We start from the raw sequence: 25,636 nt of genomic DNA, 5'->3' as shown, positions 1-25,636 counted from the left end.
TAAATGTAAAAGAAGTCTTTTAATAAATAATGTAGATATGTCTAAGTGATAAGAAAGCATTGGGTCAGTTGATTCAATAGTGGTTTTTTTTTTCATACTGGTACATAAAATAATAGAGCTTCTTGGGATTGAAGCCATTTTACAATTGATGGCATTTTAGATTTCTTGAAATATAGTATTTAAAGCTTCCAACAAAAATGTAAATTTTTACCTACTGTAATTTCGAAATAGTGTAATTAGAGGTTTTGAGTAGAGACACTTTCAAATTTGTGTAGAGTTCCTATATAGCATAGGAATTCTAAAATTAAAAATCTGCTTGTAAAACTTTGATTTCAAAGTAGTAACTGACTTATGTTTGATTCCCAGTGTTGTCATCGTAGGACAGAGATTTGGCTTTTGAAAAGAGAGCGCAGGCAATGTAGGTGGGGTGGGGAGGACTCCTGAGGAAATTGCTGAGTGAACAAAAATGATCATGAAGATCTCAGAATCTCAAAAATCATCTTTTGTGTGTATATTTTAATGATTAATGTGTACTATAAATTCATGTACAGTATTTGAGATTCTGCATTAGAGGTATCATATGATGAATGGCTTTTTAGCTTTGATGAAATATGATAATTAACATTGAGAAGGACAAAATTAATGTGAAGGGGCAGAATGATTTAGATAATATGTTTCAAAAGCTTTTGATATAAAAAATGCATTATTACCATTTTAATTTAGTACAGGAAAAAGAAAAAGTCTTGATTCTCACCAATCAAACACAATTAACATACTTGGTCTACTGTTTTCTGTGCTTTTCTCTTCATAAATGTTTTATATTTTCAATTACTGTGCATGTAATTGTTATATCTATTTTAATCTCACAGTCTTGATTTTTTTAAAATTTTAGTCCAGAGACTTAAACCAGCATTTCCCAAACTGTTTTAGAGAATACTAGTTCAAACGAATGTTAATAGGTATTCCTGGGTTAGGATTCTGTCATGAAATTTACTGGAAAATGCTTTGTAATTATATCCTTTAGAGAAATTATAGCTAGAGCATTAAAAGAGCTAACTGCAGCATCAGACAGACCTGAGTTTCAGTCCTCATTTACTAAGTATTACGTGAGGCAAATTAATTTTTTTTTTTTTTTTTTTTTGAGACGGAGTCTCGCTCTGTCACCCAGGCTGGAGTGCAGTGGCCGGATCTCAGCTCACTGCAAGCTCCGCCTCCCGGGTTTACGCCATTCTCCGGCCTCAGCCTCCCGAGTAGCTGGGACTACAGGCGCCCGCCACCTCGCCGGGCTAGTTTTTTGTATTTCTTAATAGAGACGGGGTTTCACCGTGTTAGCCAGGATGGTCTCGATCTCCTGACCTCGTGATCCGCCCGTCTCGGCCTCCCAAAGTGCTGGGATTACAGGCTTGAGCCACCGCGCCCGGCCGAGGCAAATTAATTTTAATTCAAGTTTTCTTCTCTGTATAATGGAGATTATTACAATATTTGAAATTGACTTGTGTAAAGCATTTAGCCAGCCATAGTATATGTTCTACAAATATATGTAGTTGTTATTATCATCTGTGAGAAACCTTATACATATTAGCATATTAGAAACTCTGAGGATTTAAAATTTTGAAGGTTAACTTATATTCAGTGTAAAATTGAAAAATCACAGGGGAGTAATTGGCATAGAGATTAATGAAATGAGTACTGGGTTGAATGGTAAAAGATTTGTTTGAGCTCTAAGCAGTATTGTTGTTAAACTATCGCTGTGCCCTAAGCATAACATTATTTTAAAACATGTCTTCAACTGTGTTTCCCCCATTTGTCTGAAAGCTTAGTTAGTTCAAAGAACATGTTTATTTTTATTCTCTACTATAAACCCAGCACATGACACAAAATCAGCGAGTATAAAGTTCGGGTCATGAACTTATTTTAGGAACCTGGCAGGTAATATAAATAGCAGACAACAGGGAGTAGTAAAGTGTCTGTCTGTCTGTCTTAAAGACATTCACATCAGTTATTTCCAACACTGTTAGCCCTGGAAAAGAAAGATACCCCTGAACTTTGTCAGGCTAGTTTGTGATCCCTAGAAAAGATTAGCGGTTAAGACCAAACCCTGAAGAACATCATCATTAATGGGACAGATAAAGAAAAAGGAGCCCTGAAAGGAGGTGACAAGGAAGTAGGAGGTGAAATCAGGTACAAGTAATTTTATAAATTAAGAAAATGAAGTATAGAAAATTTAGATAATTTTACCAAGGTCCCACAGCCTAAGTATATGATTGACCCAAAGCTTGTTTATAAACACTCTGAAAAAAACCTATGTTCCTTTGCCAGTGCTAGTGATCATTATCTGCATGTTACTAGAAAACATTAACATAAACGTATGCACCCAACTTATATTTTTTAAAAATTTAAATGATAATTAATCAACAAGTATTAGAAAACCTGTTTTCAGAGCTTCTGTTCTAAAGACAACAAATGGCTTTTAGCATTTCAGAAAAGTTCTGTTAAGACACAGACGTAACTAGAAGTGAAATATTTTTAGATTTCACGAGATGAGACATTTTTAATGTTGGCATCATGAATAATATTTCCAGATAACCAGTTATGTAGGACTGGAGAATTAGAGGCTGGGCACCAGTGCAGTAGCTCACACCTATAATCCCAGCACCTTGGGAAGTCGAGGCGGGCAGATCAGTTGAGGGAGGTAAGGATTTTGAGACCAGCCTGGCCACGTGATGAAACCCCATCTCTGCTAAAAATTCAAAAATTAGCCAGGTGGCAGGTATCTGTAATCCCGGCTATTTGGGAGGCTAAGGCAGGAGAATAGCTTGAACCCAGGAGGCGGAGGTTGCAGTGAGCCAAGATCATGGCACTGCACTCCAGCCTGGGTGAGAAACAAGACTCTGTCTCAAAAAAAAAGTTTTATCACTTCTTTTTCTCACATTGTTTCCTCTTAGTAGTTGCATATGTGTGTTTAGTGTTTAGTTCATTTGTATATCTGTATTTTGAAACATGATATTCTCTTTCCTAAACTTATGCTTGTTCTTCAATATGTATTGTAAGGTCATATTTTGTGTAACTCATTATTCCAATTATATTTTGTAAATAGTTAACAAATGTATCCACTCAGTAAAATTGTATTTTTTTCTCTTAGGCTGGATTTATTATCTCTATTTTCCAAATTACTGTTAGTCCTAGCAGATTTTTTAAATGTTTTTGTATGAGTCAGAACATGAGTTTCAGCAACTTGGTGGGTATTTACTTTTGAAGTGACTGTCTAGAACTGTTGGCTTATTTATGAGCATTATTCTATACGGACTATTATTTTAACAGTTTAGAAAAATACTGACCAAAAAAGCACAAAAATTCTAATGAAGATGCCACCTTTTAAACTCTGCCATTTTTACCAAAATGAACACAGAATACCATATTGTTACTTAAACGTTTGCAAAGCCAGAATTGTAGAGAAAATATCTTAATAGAAATGGATATATGAAGAAAGTTAAAGTAAAAAAAAAAAAAAACTGTGCTCTTCTGAATGTTGGTATCCTTAGTTACAGCATTTCTTTATTTTAATGTCTTTCTACTTTAGTCTAACTTAAGTAAGGATGAAATATACTCAATAGTTGAAATATAGCTGTCACAAACATTATAGTATCTGATTAGGCAGAATTGGCAACTTTTACATCTCTAGTCAAGACATCTTTGATGAATAATACTAAAATGAATGGGAATTAGTGGTACATTTTAGAAAAATACATTTTGAAAAGATATAGGTCAAATCATCTTGTTCAAATTTCAAAATTAAGAAAAAAACTAGAAAACTAGTATCTTAACTGATATTTAAGTATAGACTAATGCTCAAAAATGAGCCAACAGGTCTAGACAGTCACCTCAAAAATAAATACCAGGCAGTTTATTGTGGCTTTCCAGAATATTTTTTTATATAAGATTGATATTATATAATAATTTGAAATTTTCAAACAATCTGTTATTATGTGTCTTATCTAGTTTTTATTCAAAATTTCACCATTAATATTGAGTGCTGCTTCATTTATTTAAAGTGAAAATTATTTCAGCAATGCTTACATCATTGTTATACCTTGAATTATAAATTCTTGTTAAAATCAGGTAGAAAAGAACAGTTCATAGTATTACTAACGATTAACCCTCTCCATTGTCAGTGTATTATTTTTTTTAGTATGTGGCAGTTTAAACTTTAACATGGTGAATTAATCTCAGAATGTTTATTGAATACATTTTTCTGTACCTTGATAGTATTTTTTTTAAATTTCTCTGAATTTATTATAAAAATAAAATTCTGATTTTTAAAATAAAGACAATGGTATATGTTGACATTATATCTGAACAAGCATATGATTAATATTTTAATTGTTGATTTTTTTCTTTTAATATTTGTCTTTCCTAATTGACATTTTTTTTCTTGAAAATTGTACCTACGTGAATACACAGTAGAAAGATCCAGTATATAGAAATATAAAAGGAATGAAATCAGCAACTCTTTACTTTGGAACAAAGGTGTAATTCTCATTAGCATAGTTAAGATTATTGATATTCTTATCTCTTAGTGTACCTGAAGCTTTCTTTAAAACCTTTCAACCTTAAATGTGGCTAAATAACCTGTTTTCTGCATTTAGCAACAAACTATATTTCCTCTTCTAAATAGATTCAGGAATTATTCTACTTAGCATTTCTGCTATTTGTTTGGCTTGTTGCTCTCCATAGGAAACATATTTTTCTAACATATTTATCTATTACAGTAGAAAATGTTTTTCCTTTCAGACTGCTTTTTCATAATGTCCTATAGTATAAATTTATTCTTTTCACAGTGTAATTTATGACTTTTATTTTTTCATCTAGGATTTTCTGCCGTCTCTTGGCAAAAATGGCAAATAATGATGCTGTTCTGAAGAGACTGGAGCAGAAGGGTGCAGAGGCAGATCAAATCATTGAATATCTTAAGCAACAAATTTCTCTACTTAAGGAGAAAGCAAGTAAGAAAATTTTACATTTTTAAGGAGATACTTAAAATGAATTCATACATTGACGGAGAAATAATAATGTTTACCATATAAGTTATTTAAGTTTTACTTAGAAGTTTCTGTTATATGTGGAAAAATACCAAACCTGAACCTCTACCTTCAGGACTTCAGTTGGCTTTGGTTTTGTTTGTTTAAATGTATTTTATTCTCAATAGTCAATGTCAGAATAGAAATTTCAAAATCTTTTGCTGTCACTAGTAGAAATACTTTCCTACATTTTATAAGCTAATGGCTTACAAAAACCTGTATTTACTCTCCAGAAACGTTGTCAATTTTTTTTTCTAATTTTACCATACCACTTTATTTGTTTCTTTTTTAATAATGTTTCTCGAGATTTTAAAATTATTTTTCTTAAAATTCTTACTCTCTTTTTATTAATAAGATGAAGCGATTGGACATGGTCATTGCTTGTAGAATATAATATATGTTATAAATCGAATTTTGTCTTCTATAGGTGGCCATTTCGTAGCATCTTGACAAGCATTTTAGTTTTGCCAGTTCGAAAATCTTTCTACTTATTCTTCACCTTTATATTATTCTTTGGTAGCCTATGCTGGTAGTTTTTGGTCAAATTGCTCCCAATTTAGAATAAATGCTTTATAAAATCTCTGTTAATATCCTGTAAGGAAAACATTTCCTAGAAAAATAACCTACCTATATATAATTTTAAAACATATCTTAATCCTATATATAATAGAGAAGAGAAATAAAAAGAAAGGTGTAAGTAGTAGTAACAATAATATGTATTTCAGTAAGTAATGCTTCAGCAGGATTATACCACTAAAGGCAGTGTAACAGGGTCACATGCCACATGATTCACATACAAGGAATCATCAAGAATGCAATAGGTACAATGCCAACTAGTATAGGTGTATAGTCAGACTGCCTTTGTGTGGGTATCTCAGATACTAGAAGCAGATAGTGATGTAGATGATTTATTCAAAATGATGAGTGATTGATTAGATAATACTTTGAATAAAATGAGGTACAGTCTACTCTTGATTTATGTGGTACTTGATTCATAGAAAATTTAGGGTATAATAAGCATGCTTAAAAATACTTTGTGTTTATACATAAAGAATAGTTAAAATCTAGGCTCAAATAATTGTTAATAGGATTTTTACCTATGCAAATGTATAATAGGCCACTAGAAAGTTCTGCAGAATGTGAAACAGTTCTTCATTTTGTAGGAGTATCCAGCATACTGCAGGACATCTGGCATTCTTGGCCTCTGCCCAATAAATGCCAGTACTAACAATCAAAAATAATCCTACAGATTTTCAAAATCCTACCTACAAAGCAGTACCAACCCCACTGAGAACGATTATTTTTCTCTCGTATTTTTGTTGCCCCATTGCACACCTTTAACACATACATTATATTTTGAGCAAATCCTTGAGTTATTTCGCTCATTGAATGTTTGATTAGCTTAATTCAGACTTTAGCAATATTCAGCTTCTTTTAAAAGGTAATGACTAAAAAGAAAGACATGAGAATAGTTTTTGCTTGTGTGGTAACATCTCAGACTTCATAAAAAAATATATGTATAATTTAATATAATGCTTCTCTTTTTTTCAGTATCTGTTATTGACATTTTATTTTTTATTGTTTTAAATATTTTTGAGACAGGGTCTTGCTCTGTTACCCAGGATGGAGTACAGTGGCACTATCTCGGCTCACACTGCAGCCTCAACCTCCAAGGCTCAATCCGTCCTCCCACCTCAGCCTCCTGAGCAGCTGGAACCACAGGAATGTACCACAACCCCCAGCTACTTTTTGTATTTGTTGTAGAGATGGGGTTTTGCCATGTTGCCCAGGCTGGTCTCAAACTACTGGGCTCAAGTGATCCTCTTGCCTCTGAAAGTGCTGGGATTATGGGATTACAGGCATAAGCCACTGCGCCTGGCCACATAGGCACTTTTGTGCCAGCTTCTTAAGTTATTTATCATTGCCCTTTATTATAGCTGCAATGCTGAAAAGGTGTTAATTTGATCTTAGCATCTTAATAGGAGTTAGGAAAATGATTCATAAACAAAGTCTTTCTGTTTTACTCTTATTTCATATATTTTCTCTCCCTTTCACTCTCTTAAATATCATGTTGTTTTAATAAATACTAAACTGGCATAAAGGCACTGGCCAAACATTTGGTTACACTAGAGCTAGTATTATCCTAGCTCTAGTTATACTGGCTGTCTTCTTTTCAAATAGTATTCATACAAAACCTTTTTTAAAAAATGTATTTTAACTAGATGTTCTTGATCCTAGTTTTGCAAGCAACTTTGAGGGAAGAGAAGAAACTTCGAGTTGAAAATGCTAAACTGAAGAAAGAAATTGAAGAACTGAAACAAGAGCTAATTCAGGCAGAAATTCAAAATGGAGGTAATTAAATATAGAAAGTGAGTAATCCAGAAGTTAAGAAGTTGGCCAGTCACACTAACAGTGAGGAAAGAAGTAAGAATCTATATCCAGGCAACTTGGACAACTTCATAACTTCTGAATGACTCAGATTTATCAGTAAAATGGGGGCATGAATAGAACCTACTTCTTAGAGTATGAGAATTACATGAGTTAATTCGTATAAAGCATTTTGAAAAGTGTTTGGGACATAGTAAGTTCATAATACATGTTAGCTGTTGTTCTTATCTGCAGGTTTCTTAGTTTAGTAGTTATTAATTAAATGGGAATCATGCCTTTGATACCTCAATAATGGCTAAAATATGCTTAATTTTTTGGCAGCCATTTTATACTCTCAGACAGTGGATATTTGATAGCCATATACAGTGAATTTTTCATTTAAAAAGAGTTTCTATTTATGGTTCACAATTTCATATTTTTTATCATATTTATTGGTTTAATATGAATGACATTATTTCATTTTCTGTCTCAGTGAAGCAAATACCATTTCCATCTGGTACTCCACTGCAAGCTAATTCTATGGTTTCTGAAAATGTGGTACAGTCTACACCATTAACAGCTGTATCTTCTGGTACCAAAGAACAGATAAAAGGAGGAACAGGAGACGAAAAGAAAGCAAAAGAGAAAATTGAAAAAAAAGGTATTTTCGACCTTTAAACATATTTAGCTCTTGACTGGATTATCAGAAAATGTCAAATTTTGATAATGATAATAATAATAGTATCAAAAATAAAGTTCAACTTTCATGAGCTAGGATAAAATTAGGAACAATATGGTATTGGAACATACAAGCTGGGTCCTAAATGGTGTGTGAATATTGACCAGATTAACGGGGTAAACGTGGCATTTTAGGCAGAGGGACTGGCATAAGTTAAAACATAAGACAGTAAACATTAAGTATAGAAACCCATATGTAGTTTGGTGTGGCTGAATTTTGGTATCTATTTGTGGCATGGTTTGAGAGAAGTCAGAGATAGGAAACTGGCTTAGGACCAGTTGTGAAGATAGGAAAAGAACATTCCACCAGTCAAAGCAGACTGTCTGAACTAAGATTTCTGACTTCCTTTCCCCAGATATGTCTAAAAAGGTGCCTTTATAAATAATTATGAATATCTCTCATTATACTTAAACTTACTTACTTTTTTTTTTTTGGAAAATATAACATGACAGAGGGATTTATGAACTAACCCAAGCCAGTTTAGCCTCTAAATCACTTGCCAGTTCCTTTGGCAAACATCAGTAACCTCTTAGTTAGAAGTAGGTAGGGGCTGTACAGCCTCTGCTATACAACTTCACCACTAGGTGGTATGATTATAATGAAAGCGAGTCGGACTAATTCTTCTAGTTTATAAAATATGTTAAGAAGTAGACACAAAACAACTATATAACCTGTTCTTGCAAACTTAGTGGAATCCATATTCTGTTCTCTAAGGAGGATGTACTGTTCTGATTCAGGATTAATCAGTCTTCTAGTTAGAGAAGGCAACAAGGCTCTCCTTTGATGGAAGAGGGAGCACACAGGACCACACGAACAAATGGAGTTATAGGATTAGAACGGTTCTGTCCAATGCAACTTCCTGTGATAATGGAAATACTCTATATCTGCATTATCCAACACGGTAACCAATGACCACATGTGGTCATTAAAGATTTGAAATGTGGGTAATATGACTAAACTGAATTTCTAATTAAAGTAATTTTAAATTGAAATAGAAATAACCTATGTGGCTGGCAGCTACCATATTAGACGATGCTGGTTATAGAGGGCTGTTCCATCCGTGTTTAGCTGCTAGCTAAGACTGCCAGATTCTGCTCATGCAAGGGCTGTGGTGCCCATATAATCTTTCCAGACTGCTACATATCTTTTTTTCTTTTCTTTTTTTTTTTTTTTGAGACGGACTCTTGCTCTGTCACCCAGGCTGGAGTACAGTGGCATAATCTCAGCTCACTTCAACCTTCACCTCCCGGGTTCAAGCAATTCTCTCTTAGCCTCTCGAGTAGCTGGGACTACAGGTGCATGCCACCACACCTGGCTAATTTTTGTATTTTTAATAGAGACAGGGGTTCACCATATTGGTCAGGCTGGTCTCGAACCCCTGATCTCGGTTGATCCACCTGCCTCAGCCTCCCAAAGTGCTGGGATTATAGGCGTGAGCCACCATGCCCAGCCAGACTGCCACATATCTTAATTGAGCATCACGCATTTGTCAGTGAAATATTTCCGAAATTCCCTATGATAATTAACAAATATCTTGGTATAGATTTTAATATTTGCAATCATTTCTAGAATGGGAATTCCTGATAAAAGTATTTCAAATGCCTAGGAAGTAGATTCGAGTTTTAAAATACATACAAATATAGATATATTGTTATAGTACAGTATTTTTTAAGTAAATGCATATACTTTATCACACAAAAATTAAGATTTTTGGTACATTCTGGTAATTTTATTGTACATATTTTTCTGTATAATTTGGATTTTTACCATTTAAAAAACTTTTGCTAATTTCTTTATGGAAAATGGAATTTTTTTTAAAACTTGCTAATGAGATTAAAAATTGGCCAGTATTTTAAGTTAGTTCCATCCTCTCTTTGGTAAACTTATTGTTGTATGAATTATGAGTACCTTTACACAGAATCCTCCTTTCCTGCTTCATGCATAATTATTCTTCACTGAGTTTTTATATTTGTTTGTGTAGGTAATGTTTATCACATATTCATTATACGTATACATGTCTGTCTTCTTTAAAAGAGATTCTGAGTGCCTTGACAATATGGACTGCCCATCTTACTATTTCCGGTGTCATAGCACTCAGTAAATATATGTTGAAAGATTAAATAAATCTATACTTGAGAAAGAATGCTTCCGAGCTACAACAGCTCATCTTTATACTTTCGATTCAAAGGTAAATAAGGTTTTATTTTGGTTTTACTTTTTTGGGGCCAGAAAAGCTAATTGTAAACCTACAGAATATGAGTCCTCTTTGCAGGTTACAATTAACTCAGTAGCTAAAATAATCATGTGTTAGTAAGAGATACATTATCAGCAAATAAATAAAAATGTAATTATGAAAACATAATCAGAATAAAATATTCTTATCTGCTTAAATAGTGACTGTGGATAACCCTGAAATCCTAATATGTCTTCAGGGAAATCTAAGAAATGGAGAAATTAATTATATACTTATAAGTTTATATAAGTGAGGAGAAAAATATTTTATCAGTGAAATTGTATTCCACTCTAGTTCATTCTGTCATTTGGGTACTGGTTGTGGTGTTCTTTCTAAGTAAAGTATTTATCACCTTCCAAAGAGTCGTAGTAAAAATTTTTAGAGGTTTCTCTGTTGTCCTGTTTCAGGGAAAGGCAAACTTTTTCTGCCTAAAGCCTTTGTCACAACTACTCAACTTTGCCCCGTTGCAAAAGTACCCGTAGATGATATGTAAATGAATGAGTACGGTTGTCTTCCAGTAAAACTTTATTTTTGAAAACAGGCAACAGGCTGGATTTGTCCCATGAGCCATAGTTTGCCAACCTCACACCATGTCTTCACATAGAAATACAACAGAGAAATAGATAAAATAGGATTCAAGATTTTATGACTTGGATAATTTTTTTCTTTGTTATTATTTAAGTGAAGGTAGGAGATAAACGTTCTTTTGTTTTTTCCTTTTAAGCTCTTCAATATTGATACCATGGAGTTTTCATAGTGTTTTTTTGTTTGGTTTTATTTCTGATGTTTATCCATTCATAAATACTTTTTAGGAGAAAAGAAGGAGAAAAAGCAGCAATCAGTAGCTGGAAGTGCCGACTCTAAGCCAATAGATGTTTCCCGTCTGGATCTTCGAATTGGTTGCATCATAACTGCCAGAAAACACCCTGATGCAGATTCTTTGTATGTAGAAGAAGTAGATGTTGGAGAAATAGCCCCAAGGACAGTTGTCAGTGGCTTGGTGAATCATGTTCCTCTTGAACAGGTAATCTGTACAACTGAAATTCCTGTTGTGTACATTCAACATTTTCATTCCCTATTTCTTGATATCTTTCTATTATGATTTTGTGTACCATACAACATGTGCCAGTGTTAATTAGTTCAATTAGTTTGAATGTGGTTAATTCCACAAAAAAAGCATAAAACCACCAAAAACCTGTAAAACATCTGTAAATTAAGGTATAATGCATAAGGATAGGAAGAAGAAAAGATGTATTATTTTCTGTTTTTAAAATATTTTTACTTTTGTATTTTGCATAAAAAAACTATAGTTATATATATATTATATTTGTAAAATCTAACAACAAAATACAAAACATCCCATTTTTAACAAATAGAAGAATACTATTAAAAATTACAAGTTCAATCTCCATGATCCCCTCTTCTCATTTTTCCTCAAGTATGAAAGTATTTTTTGGGTTTTAGAGAAATAAAACTTGTTCTCATACTTTTAGATTGGTGCTTTCTGGGTTTATAGTACATGATTTTAAAAAGCAGGGAATGATAAAATTCCATGATGAAACAGTGATAAAAATAATTATGATAACTGTTATGTTAGAAGTACTTAATAGATAAATTTTTTTCACATGCTATTTTATTTCTTACTGTATACAACTCTCAATAGTATCATCCCCATTTACAGATGACGTTTAGGAAAGTGAATCAACTTATATATCTCTATCTATAGATATATATATACACAGTCGTTATATGTATATACACTCATTATATATATACACATATTCATTTTATATACACACACACACACACACACACACACACACACTTATTCATCTCACTCTAAGGCCGATTATCTTTAATCCCTATACTGTTCAGCTTTACTGTTTACCATTCAAGGTGGAGTTAGTCATGAAGCTTCTAACTACAGGTACTGTGTAGTTTTTAGAGCCATACATATAACCAAGGTCATAAATTACAAACTGCTGGGCCAAGGAAAGAATGCAATCCCAAAAAGTTTCAGTTTATCTTTCATAGTATTTCATAAAATACTTACACATGGAATTTTACATGAAAATCCTGATGTCTTGTTTCTTAATTCAGAACTAAGCCCCACCCCCACCCTTCCCATCCCCCTGCTGTTTTCTTAAGGCAGAAATTGGTTAACACTTAGTAATGGATAGCACCTTTAGGTGGAAGTTAGACTCTTTAACACAGTTTCAACCATTCCATAGTTGAGGTGCAAGGTCAGTTGTGATTATTTGGTATTTATCTTTACTTTTCTGCTAGTGTTATACTTATGGAAGGTTAAGGAGAGACTCAGGTATCTTTTTTTACCATGTCTCAAAAAAGCAAGAGTGTTACTTGTTTTTTCTGTCTAGGGTTCCTTACTCATTTCCTTTACTTATTTGGTAGACAGTTGTATCCGAATTGCATCAAAATTGTAGTTTTGATCCCTGGCCTGGGCTTTTGTTTTGGCTCTCTAATTTCACCATTGCTGGAACACAGTACGGGTAATGGATCAATATTGACCTATCATCAAGAGTACAAGGAAGTGATTTCTTCTGCTTCCTACTTAACAAGCTCATTTCTTTTAGGTCTCCAATGATTAATTATCTGAACCAGTGAAGTTTGGGTTTTAAGTGTTTCATAAAAGAAATTGATAGGAGGTTAGAGTATCTCCACTTTTCCTTTCTTCTGGTGAGTTTAGCACCGGGAACTGTGCTTTTGTGTAACTTCAGAAAACAAACCATGACAGTTTATATAATATTATTCCCTATTTAAAATTTAATTCTTTATATAGTGAAATTAGAGCTGAGTATTTGGAATATGTGAAAAGTATTGATGGTATATTTTATGAAGGATAACCTTGCATGATAACCGTTTTAAAAGCAAATTGATACTCCATGATGATACCCTTCAGAGCAGTGTTTTCTAACTGTTGCTCTTTTTTTCTTATAAGCTTTCAAACCTCCTCAACAAAAGTTTACTTTCTTCCTTTTTCTTTACTTTTGAATACCATATTTACTTTCTTGAAGAAATAAGTGGTTTTTAAAAAATCTAATAACAGTGGAAAGAATCAAAGACAGTAATAGTTTTAAATGTCCTCTTTCTAGATGTCTTCTATAGTGATTTGAATCATCTACTTATTTCCTCTGTCCCATGGTGCTTCGGAGATATTGCAAAGAATATGGATTTCAACATTAGGATAGTTCTGCCTTTGTTTATTGCTACTCTGCTGCTTCTTGGTTTTGTGAACTTGAACAAATCGCTGTGTTCATTCAATTATATTTATAGCTGCAAGTATTTATTAAGCACCTAAGTAAAGGATACAGAAACAAATGAAAATACAGAGATAGATAAACTTTTTTTTTCTTTTTTTCTGAGATGGAGTCTCACTCTGTCAGCTAGGCTGGAATGCAGTGGGGCAATCTCAGCTCACTACAACCACTGCCTGCCTCCTGGATTCAAGCAATTCTCCTGCCTTAACCTGCCAAATAGCCCACCATGCCCGGCTAATTTTTTGTATTTTTATTGGAGACAGGATTCCACTGTGTTGACCAGCCTGGTCTCGAACTCCTGACCTCAGATGATCCGCCTGCCTTGGCCTCCCAAAATGCTGGGATTACAGGTGTGAGCCACCACACCCAAGCAACAAACATATTTTTAAAAATAGCCCTGCCTTTATGAAGCTCACATTCATATAAGGGAGTCAGAAATATTACCGAGGCATAAGTAAATATTTAGTATGTTAAATAGTGATAAGTGCCAAGAGAAAAATTAAATAGGGAAAGAATCTAATAAGTATCGAAGCCAGGATGATACTGATATTTTACATAAAGTGCCCAGGGAAGACCTCATAAAGAAAGTGACTTTTGAGAAAAAGTCTAAGAAAATGAAAGCAAGTCATGTGTTTATCTGGCTGAAGAGCATTTCAGGCAGCCCTGGGAGAGATGGATGCCTGGGATGTTCAAGGAACAGGAGGCCGATATGAATAGAGCAGGGTTAATAACTGAGAAAGTTATGGGAGATGAAATCAGAGATAAGGGTGCCAAATGTCTTGTAGATCATTGTAAAGAGTTTGGCATTCTTTCTGAGTAAGATGAAAGCCATTGTAGGATTTTAGAGCAAAAGAATAACATTGGTCAGCCTGACATTTTAATAGGATCATTCTGGCTGCTCTGCTGATGGGAGGAAGATGGAATTAAGGAGATCAGTGAAGTTTCTCTTATCTAGGAAAAAAGAAATAGATTTGGCATATGCATGTGCTTTTTTTACTTTTTAATATTTATGTTACATAGGACCAGGACTGATTCATAACTCCTTATGAAGTTAGGAGCCCTGGAGAAAAGAACCAACTGATCTTGAGCCAGCTTAAATTGGAAAAACTCCTCATTTGGGCTTCATCTTTTCTGTTCTTATAAGTTGTAGACTATTTTTTCTCTTCCAGCAGCCATCATTCACAACCATAAGCAAAGCTATTTTTATAAACATCTGTATCTAACCCATTAAGATACAACCTAAAATAAAAGTTTAAAAAAAAAAGAAGATAGTACTAGTAGACATTCTATAAAGCAGAGACACTTAGTACTCAAAATTACATACTCTATTTTGTAGGTTGTACTTTTTTCTAGGGAAAAGGTTCATAGCTATCATCAGATCCTTAAAGGATTGCTTCTAACTAATCCTTTTGCTACTCTTAAACATTTTTGCTGTAACTTTTAAGTTCTCATATATGTGACATTGTCAAGTTATTTGAAGCATTTGAAGAGAAATATTGTTTATGAAGACCCCCTAATTCATTTTGAATTTGACTCTTAGGCTCATTTTTTAAAATCATAGTATTTCAGAGTAAATTCGCATATAACATTTATTTATAAAACCATCTTTTATCTAGAATACATCTTTTTTTCTCCTTCAAGCAATAATCCTCTTGTATGATTCATTTTAAACATGTTGAAAGAATTTAAATAACTATTTTTCTCACTTTTGCTAGTTGGAGAAAAAAATTAAGACACTTCAAATTTGAAGATTAAAGAAATTTCTATTTGCTTCCATTAAAAAATTGTAGAAATAGCCCTGCATGTTAGTTGCATGTTGCATGATGCTGGAATTGTTAAGTGATCTTTTTTTTTTTTTTTCTTTTTTCTGAGATAGGGTCTCACTCTTGCCCAAGCTAGAATTCAGTGGCATAATCAAGGCTTATTGCAGCCTCCAGACTCAATCCTTCCACCTCAGCCTCCCAAGTAGCTGGGACTATAGCCGCATGCCACCATGCCCAGGGAAATTTTTTATTTTTTGTAGAGACTAGGTTTTGCCATTTTGCCCAGGCTGGTCTTGAAAAAAAAACCTGGGTTCGAGCAATCTGCCTGCCTCAGTTTCCCAAGAAGCTGGGATTATAGGCGTGAGCCACCATGCCTAACCAATTTTTTTTTTAATTAAAAAATAAATGTAGCATAGCTCTGGAAATGATCAAATGTATAGGGAAGAAAATGCACATGTGTAAATGTGTCCATTTTAATTCTAATGCTAGGCTAAATGCTTTATATGCATATTATGATTTAATCCTTATGACAACTCTTCAATATTATTTCTCTCATTTTTGAGGAAACAGGAATGTCAACTTTATGCATTCTCATTGCTAGTAAATGGCAGCTGAAATTCACAACCAAATCTATTTCACTCATTTATTTATTCATTCAGTAAATTTTTAACTGAAATTCCTCTGCTCTTTCAACCATAATGTGTTATCAGTTTGGAGGAATTTTTTTTTTCATGTTTATGCAAAGCTTTATAACAACAATAAGAGACTTTGGGCACACAAAGACAAAGGTACATCCACAAAAGTAGAACATTTGATACTTAGCATATTAGGTGTAGCTTAATGTAGTCTGGATATGATTAGGCTTAATCTGTGTACATGTTTACTTACCAGTTTATATTTCACACAGATGCAAAATCGGATGGTGATTTTACTTTGTAACCTGAAACCTGCAAAGATGAGGGGAGTATTATCTCAAGCAATGCTCATGTGTGCTAGTTCACCAGAGAAGGTTGAAATCTTGGCTCCTCCAAATGGGTCTGTTCCTGGAGACAGAATTACTTTTGATGCTTTCCCAGGTAGGTATTTACTAGTAATTACTTAATAGTTTTGGAATCAGTTATCAAAGTGATGTTTGTAATGTTTAAAGGTTAAAATCAGTCCTGTGTAAGAATCATAAGGCTTAAATTAAATGACCATTATTAACTATTATTGAGTTTTTCAAATTTGGCTCAAGATGACACATTGAGTAAACCTTGTAACCATTCTCCCCCCCATGAATGTACATGTTGTATAAAACACCTGATATGGTTTGACTATGTCCCTACCAAAATCTCATCTTAAATTGTAACTCCCATAATCCCCACATGTCATGGGAGGGACCCTATGGGAGGTAACTGAATCCTGGGGGCAGGTTTTGCCTGTGCTGTTCTCATGGTGGTAAATAAGTCTCATGAGCTCTCATGGTTTTATAAAAGGGCAGTTCCCCCACACATGCTATCTTGCTTGCTACTATATAAGACATGCCTTTGCTCCTCCTTTGTCTTGTGCCATGATTGTGAGGCCTCTGCAGCCATGTGGAACTGTGGGTCAATTAAACCTCTTTCTTTTATATATTACCCAGCCTTGGGTGTCTCTTTATTAGCAGTGTGAGGATAGACTAATATAGTAAATTGATACTGGGTAGTGGAGCGCTACTGTAAAGATACCTGAAAGTGTAGAAGCGACTTTGGAACTCTGTAACAGGCAGAGGTTGGAACAGTTTGGAGGGTTCAGAAAAAGATAGGAAAGACTTCCTGGATACTTGCAGGGCTCAGGAAATAGGAAAACGTGGGAAAGTTTGAAACTTTCTAGAGACTTGTTGAATGACTTTGACCAAAATGCTGATAGTGATATGGACAATAAAGTCAAAGCTGAAGTGGTCTCAGATAGAGATGAGGAACTTGTTGGGAACTGAAGCAAAAGTGACTTTTGCTAAGCTTTAGCAAAGAGACTGGTGGCATTTTGCCCTTTCCCTAGAGATCTGTGGAACTTTGAACTTGAGACAGGTGATTTGGGGTATCTGGCAGAAGAAATTTCTAAGCAGCAGAGCATTTAGGAGGTGACTTGGGTGCTCTTAAGCATTCAGTTTTATTCATTCACAAATACATGGTTTGGAATTGGAACATGTTTAAAAGGGAAGCAGAGCATAAAAGTCTGAAAAATGTTCAGACTATCGATACAGTAGAAAAGAAAAACCCGTTTCTGCCAGCTGCAGAAATTTGCATAAGCAATGAGAAACCAAATGTTAATTGCCAAGACAATGGGGGAAACGTCTCCAGGGCATTTCAAAGACCTTCACAGCAGCCCCTCCCATCACAGGACCTAAGGAAGAAAAAATGGTTTCCTGGGCTGGGCCCAGGGCCCCCATGCTGTGTGCAGCTTAGGGACTTGGTGCCCTGCTTCCCAGCTGCTCCAGCCATGGCTAAAAAGGGCCAAGGTACAGCTCAGGCCCTTGCTTTAGAGAGTGCAAGCCCTAAGCCTTGGCAGCTTCCACATGGTGTTGAACCTGTGGAGGCACAGAAATCAAGAATTGAGGTTTGGGAACCTCCGCCTAGATTTCAGAAGATGTATGGAAACCCCTGTATGTCCTGGCAGCAATTTGCTACAGGAGCAGGGCTGTTGTGAACGTCTACTAGGACAGTGCAGAAAGGAACTGTGGGATGGGACCCCCCACACACAGAATCCCCACTGGGGCACTGCCTAGTGGAGCTGTGAGAAGAGGGCCACTGTCCTCCAGACCCTAGAATCGTAGATCCACCCACAGCTTCCACAGTGTGCCTGGAAAAGCTATAGACACTCAACTCCAGCCTGTGAAAGCAGCTGGGATGGTGGCTGTGCCCTACAAAGCCATGGGTAGAGCTGCCCAAGGCCGTGGCAGCCCACCTCTTTCATCAGCATGACCTGCATGTGAGACATGGAGTCAAAGGAGATTATTTTGGAACTTTGAGGTTTAATGACCACCCCATTGGATTTTGGACTTGGATGGGGCCTGTAGGCCCTTTGTTTTGGTCAATTTCTCCCATTTGGAATGGTGTATTTACCCAATGCCTGTACCCCCAATGTATCTGGGAAATAACTAACTTGCTTTTGATTTTATGGCTCATAGGCAGAAGGGACTTGCCTTGTCTCAGATGATATGTTGGACTGTGGACTTTTGAATTAATACTGAAATGAGTTAAGACTTTGGGGGACTATTGGGAAGGCATGATTTGTTTTGAAATGTGAGGACATAAGATTTGGGAGGGGCCGGGGTGGAATGATATGGTTTGGCTGTGTCCCCACCCAAATCTCATCTTGAATTATAGCTCCCACAATTTTCACCTGTCGTGGGAGGGACCTGGTAGGAGGTAATTGAATACTGGGGGAGGGTTTTTCCTGTGCTGTTCTCATGATAGTGAATAAGTCTCATGAGAGCTGATGGTTTTATAAAAGGGCAGTTCCCATACACAACACGCTCTTGCCTGCTGCCGTGTAACACATGCTCCTCTTTAACCTTCTGCCATGATGGTGAGACCTCCATAGCCATGTGGAACTGTGAGTCAATTAAACCTCTTTCCTTTAGAAATTACCCAACCTCAGGTATATCTTTATTAGCAGTGTGAGAACAGACTAACACAACACCGCAGAGAGATTTTATCCTAACTAAAGCAATAATATTAATACCAACATAGCAGAAAAGTATGACATGGAGAGAGAACAGATTAATGTGCTGCAAAATCACTTACGCTGTAGATTGTCTTATGCTGCAGCACAGAAAGACAGAGATGAAAAGTTTAGATTTATAATTATAAATTCCATCTAATAATATACTTGCACATGTTTTTACTCAACTTCAGGATATAGAGAAAATATCTAAGTTAAAATGTAATGATTTTAATAATCTAAAAGGAAGTTTCATTTTGTATTGCCTGTTTTCTCTAATAAAAATACTCCTGAGACAGAAAAATACTCTTGAGACAGATGAAGCTTCATAATGTGTGAGAAAGTTTCTTAAAATAGGTCTTTGAAGCAGAAGAGAAAGGATTCTTGGCAGATATAGAATAAGTATTTATCTCATATAAGAGGAAGGACCTGATAAAAGAAAAGCAGTTAGAAGTTAAAAGACTGCATTTAAAGGATATTTATTTGACTAGAATAATTGGGAAAGGCAGATATAAATGAAGATAAATAGAATTAGGTTCAAAAGTAAGAACAATTTGGAGACACATTTGTAGAAATGACTCAGGATTTGTGTGTATGTCTGTGAGCGAATTATTTGTTAATGGTGCAATAAAATTAAACTAAGGTTTTTGGGGTTTTTTTTTCAACTTGTATTTTAGGCTCAAGGGATACAGATTTCTTATATTGGCAAATTGTATGTCCTTTAGGTTTAGTGTAGGAGTGATCCCATCACCCAGGTAGTGAGCATAGTACCTAATAGGTGGTTTTTCAACCCTCACCCCACTCCTGACCTCCCTCCTAGTAGTACTCAGTGCGTTTTGTTTCCATCTTCATGTCTGTGTATACTCAATGTTTAGGTTCAGCTCTCACTTTTAAGTGAAGACATTGTATTTGATTTCCTGTTCCTGTGTTGAGTTACTTAGGATAGTGGCTTCTAGCTGCATCCATGTTGCTGCAAAGGATATAATTTTCTTTTTTCAAGGCTGCATGGTATTCCATAGTATATGTGTACCACATTTTTTTTTAAATCCAATCCACTGTTGATGGACACCTGAGTTGATTCCATGTCTTTGCTATTGTGAAGAGTGCTGCAGTGAACATACAAGTGTATTTGTCTTTTTGGTAGAATAATCTATTTTTCTTTGAGTATATACCCAGTAATGGGATTGGTAGGTCAAATGGTAGTTCTGTTTTAAGTTCTCTGAGAAACTGCAAACTGCTTTTCACAGTGGCTGAAATAATTTTCATTCCCTTTTCTCTACCACCTCGCCAACATCTGTGTGTTTTTTTTGTTTTCGTTTTTTGTGTTTTGTATTCTTAGTAATAGCCATTGTGACTGGTATGAGATGGTATCTCATTGTGGTTTTGATTTGCACTTCTGTGATGTTGAGCATTTTGATACTTGTTTGTCACATATATGTCTTCTGTTGAGAAGTGTCTGTTCATGTTCTTTGTCCACGTTTTAACGGAGTTATTTGGTTTTTGCTTGTTGAATTAAGTTCCTTATAGATTCTAGATATTAGAGTTTTGTTGGATGCATAATTTGTGAATATTTTGTTGCATTCCTCAGGCTGTCTGTTTACTCTGCTGATAGTTTATTTTGCCGTGCAGAAGCTCTTTAGTTTAATCAGCTCCCACTTGTCAACTTTTGTTTTTGTTGCAACTGCTTTTGGAGACTTGGTCGTAAATTCTTTATTGAGAAGGGTATTTCCTAGAATTTTTGCCAAGGGTGATATTGAGAAGGGTATTTCCTAGATTTTCTTCTAGGATTTTTACAGTTTTAGGTCTTATATATAATTCTTAAATCCATCTTGAGTTATCTTTTGTACATGGTGAAATATAAGGGTCCTATTTCATTCTTCTGCATATGACTAGCCAGTTATTCCAGCACCGTTTATTGAATAGAGAGTTTTTTTCCCATTGCTTGTTATTGTTGACTTGTTGAAAATCAAATGGTTGTAGGTGTGCAGCTTTATTTCCGGGTCCTCTATCTTGTTCCATTTGTCTATGTGTCTATTTTTGTACCAGTACGCTTCTGTTTTGGTCGCTGTAGCCTTGTAGTATAGTTTGAACTTGGGTAATGTGATGCCTCCAGTTATGTTCTTTTTGCTTAGAATTATTTTGTCTATTTGGACTCTTTTCTCATTCCATGCAAATTTTAGAAAATTTTTTTCTAATTCTGTTATAAGTGACGTTGTATGTAGTTTGATAGTAATAGTATTAACTCTGTAGATTAGTTTGGGCAGTAAGGCAATTTTAACAATATTGATTTTTCCAATCCATGAGTGTATGATGTTTTTCCTTGTGTTTGTATCATCTGTGATTTATTTCAGCAGTATTTTATAGTTCACCTTGTAGAGATCTTTCACCTCTTTCGTTCGGTGCATTCCTAGATATTTCATTTTTTGTGTGCCTATTGTAATCGGGATTGTGTTCTTGATTTGACTCTCAGCTTGAACTTTGGTGTATAGAAATGCTACTGATTTTTGTGCATTGATTTTGTATCCAGAAACTTTATACTAAAGTTGTTTATCAGCTCTGGGAGCCTTTTGACGAGTCTTTAGTGTTTTTTAGGTACAGAATCATAACTTATTGAAGAGAGATAATTTGACTTATTCTTTTCCTATTTGGATGCCTTTTCTTTCTCTTGCTTGGTTGCTCTATCTAGGACTTCCAGTCCTATGTTGAGGAGGAGTGATGAAAGTGGGCATCCCTGTTTTGTTCCAGTTTTCAAGGGAAATGGTTCCAGCTTTTGCCTATTAGGTATTATGTTGGCTGTGGGTTTGCCATAGATAGCTCTTATTATTTTGAGGTATGTTACTTTGATGCCTAGTCTATTGAGGGTTTTATCATGAAGGGATGTAGATTTACTTAAAGCTTTTTCTGTATTTGTTGAGATGATTATATAATTTTTGGTCTTCTATTTACGTGGTGAATCACATTTATTGATTTGCATATGTCGAACCAGCCTTTCATCCCAGAAATAAAGCCTACTTGATTGTGGTATATTGCTTTTTGATGTGCTGCTGTATTTTATTTGCCAGTGTTTTGTTGAGGACTTTTGTGTTTGTGTTCATCAGAGATACTGGCCTAAAGTTTTCTTTTTTCCTTATGGTCTCTGACAGTTTTTGGTGTCAGGCTGATGTTGGCTTCACAGGATACATAAGGGAGGAGCTTCTCTTTCTCAGTTTTTTGGAATAGTCTCAGTAGGATTGGTACCAGTTCTTTGTACATCTGGTAGAATTCAGCTGCGAATCCATCTGATCCAGGGCTTTTTTTTTTTTTTTTTTTTTTTTTTTTTTTTTTTTTTTTTTTTGAGACAGGGTCTGGCTCTGTAACCCAGGTTGGAGTGCAGTGGCGTTATCTTGGCCCACTGCGATCTCTGCCTTTTAGGTTCAAGTGAACCTCCCACCTCAGCCTCCCAAGTAGCTGGGACTATGCCACCACACCAAGGCTATTTTAATTGGTAGATTTTTATTACTGATTCAGTTTGAGAACTCGTTATTGGTCTGTTCAGGTTTTTACTGTCTTCCTAGTACAATCTTGGGAGGTTGTGTGCTTCTAAGAATTTATCAATTTTCTAATTTGTGTGCAAAGAGATGTTTGTAATAGTCTCTGAGGTTCTTTTGTATTTCTGTGGGATTGGTTTTAATGTCACCTTTGTCATTTCTGATTGTGAATAGCTGAGTTTTACTGAATAACAAGGCTGATGTGATTATATAGGCATGTTTTAAAATTCTCCATTAACTGTGTTTAATGAAATACTACAACATGAAGAGTTTTAACATGGAATAGTAACACAGAAAATATGGATGAAAGCATGGATTAATTTGTTTGGAACTCATTTCCACCCTCCTAATCAAAAGTAGACTAGTCTTTAAAAAACACACATACAGGGAAATTATTTATTTATTTATTTTACAAGTACCCCTGACTTTGAATGAATCTGTATGTCTTGAACCTTGGTAGATGAGGAATCATAGTGGTCTATGCTCTAATAACTTTTTTTTGGAAATTACATTTTGGGAAAATCTCAGTCTCCATAATTTCTCAGAGATGCCTAATGGCTTTAAATTCATGGAGCATATGCTCACCACTCTACTCCCACCAAGCAAAACTAACTTGAAAACAGTATTACAGCTAGGAGACAAAGACAATGACAGGTCTTTGTGAGAATGCACTATTTATGATCAAATAATAAATAGGAATTTACAGTCAGACTTTTAACTTGTAAGATCATGCTTATTTCTATTGATGTCGAGTCTTGTTAATAGTAGAAATTAATAGCTAATTAGGAAGCATAGGTTTAAATTTTGATATTGAGTCTTCCAAGATCATGCTTATTTCTATTGATATCGAGTCTTATTAATAGTAGAAATTAATAGCTAATTAGGAAGTATAGGTTTAAATTTTAAGTCCATTTGTTAAAAATCCAAATTGTCTATACTTGATTCCTCCTCTTGAAAACCCATTTTAATCAGGTTTCTTTCCCCACTGTTTCACCAGAACTGCTCTGAGTAAAATCACCAATCACTCCCTGTAGCTATATGTCTAGTTCTCAGTCTTGTTATTAATTAACTTGGCTTCTGGCACCATACTCTTCTGGTGGTCCTCCTGCTTCACTGGCTGCCGCTATCATTTCCATTGCTGATTCTTCCTTACCTCCCTGGATTCTTACTGTTATAGGACCTCAGACTTTGGTTTTGGACCTCTTTTTTTTCCATGCTTATTCCTTGGGCAATTTTACCCAGTCATTTAGATAAGCTAGATAGCTGCCAGATGAACTCTTTGATGTACATGCTCCAAGGGGGAAGGACACATAATCCCACTCTTTCCCCTAGAATTCCATTTGTCCATGGTATTTTTCATCTTATTTGATAGCATTTCCATCCTCCTAGTTGCTTAACTGCTTTTCTTATACCCTATATCTTCTGCTCGGAAAATCCTAGTGGCTCTACCTTCTGAACATACCTAGAATTATTATTAACTACACCACTAGCACCCTAGTCCCAAAGCCAACATCTCTTATCTGCATATTTACATAAGTCTTCTAACTGATCATCCTGCTTTTGTCCTCTCTGTTCTTCCATTTATGTTCAATTAGAGCAGCCAGAGTGATCTAACAGATTATATTACTCTGCTCGAAACTATTCAGAAGCTTTTCATCTCACCTAGAGTATAAGCCCAAGTTCTTACAGTGATTTCCCATTATTTTGTTAATCTCACGAACTCCAACTTTTCCTTGCTCACCCCACTTGAGCCACCAGCTCTTTCCCAAGGTAGCTGCATGGCTTGCTTACTCATCCTCTTCAAATCTTTCCGAACCTCAGCTTTTTCATCTATAAGAAGGGGATTTTAATTGGTATTTGTCTTAACTGGGTTTATAAGCTTTGACTTTTAAAACACTTAGCCAACTGCCTGGTATTTTAAATTCTTTGCTGTAACTTTTGTGTCTCAATATCCTCATCTGTAAGATGAGAGTAATGAATATTACTTCTTACATATGTACTGAGAGGATTAAACAAGTTAATATACGTACAGCACTCAGTACAGTGACCAGCACTTAGTAAGCACTATATACATGTTGTATATTATTATGGATATTATCTAATTTACATGGCACTGTCTTTCTAGATCTGAGAAGGTTAATTTTGTGCTACATCACAGCTTTTTATACTTAGGGCTTATGTTGCTTGCAGCAAGAATTTACCCACACAATCTATATTCTTTATAAGAAGCGTGTATGTCAGTCTGCTTCTTAACTAACTCATTATCAGTTTGGCAACGTCCTTTTGGGCCAAGGTTGCAAAGGTTGCAAATCTGAGTCAGTGCTCAGACCTCCCTGAACAGTATCTCTGCCTCTAGCCTTCTAGAATCCTGGAGTGCCCACTTTGCGACACAATATATGTACAAGATTATGATTATAGATTAAGGAATGATTTACAAACAAAAAATAAAAATCTTATGGATCTAAGGAACAATATAATTGAATTTTATTTATTGTTTTTTTTTTCCATTCTACTTACTAGTTTCTCTATTGTCGAATCAAATGTCCTTAAAGGAGTAAGAGAAATCCTTATTTTTTTATACCAGTCACTTTCAGTCTTAGTTTCATTACGTGTTCTACTGTAGGTGTATCATTCAATTAACTACTCTATTATCTCCGAAAGCCTGCATGTTAGGAGGCAGTGTTTTATGTTCTTGCCAGTTTCATAGTTTCTGAAGAGCTAATAAACAACAAAACTACAATGACCAACTAATTTACACAGTTTTGTTACTCTTATATATATATGACTGGAAAATAAATACTATTTTATATAATAAGATGTCATCAGAATATAAAATACAAATATAAAATGTGAGTATATTTTATATTCCTAATATAAGATAAGAATATATTTTATATTCCTAATATAAATTCTGCAGCTTAAGAGATATGTTACTTTTCTTCATTGTTTCTTGAACTGACTGATTCTTCA

General features: G+C 34.9%; 1 protein-coding gene across 2 annotated transcripts in view; it reads left to right on the top strand.

The window, feature by feature from the left end:
* AIMP1 (aminoacyl tRNA synthetase complex interacting multifunctional protein 1) overlaps window positions 1-25,636 on the top strand; it is a 31,271-nt gene that overhangs the window by 3,362 nt on the left and 2,273 nt on the right. For both annotated transcript variants that reach the window (XM_009207316.4, XM_003899061.4), the window contains exons 2-6: window positions 4,870-5,003; window positions 7,317-7,430; window positions 7,939-8,106; window positions 11,230-11,441; window positions 16,366-16,534. In XM_009207316.4, the coding sequence (XP_009205580.1) occupies window positions 4,870-5,003; window positions 7,317-7,430; window positions 7,939-8,106; window positions 11,230-11,441; window positions 16,366-16,534 (797 nt within the window). The remainder of the gene's footprint in view (window positions 1-4,869; window positions 5,004-7,316; window positions 7,431-7,938; window positions 8,107-11,229; window positions 11,442-16,365; window positions 16,535-25,636) is intronic.

Source organism: Papio anubis, chromosome 3 (genome assembly GCF_008728515.1).
Source record: "Papio anubis isolate 15944 chromosome 3, Panubis1.0, whole genome shotgun sequence".
In the NCBI taxonomy this organism is placed as follows: domain Eukaryota; kingdom Metazoa; phylum Chordata; class Mammalia; order Primates; family Cercopithecidae; genus Papio; species Papio anubis.
Note: the sequence above shows the minus strand (reverse complement) of the source record. Positions and strands in the feature narration are given on the sequence as shown.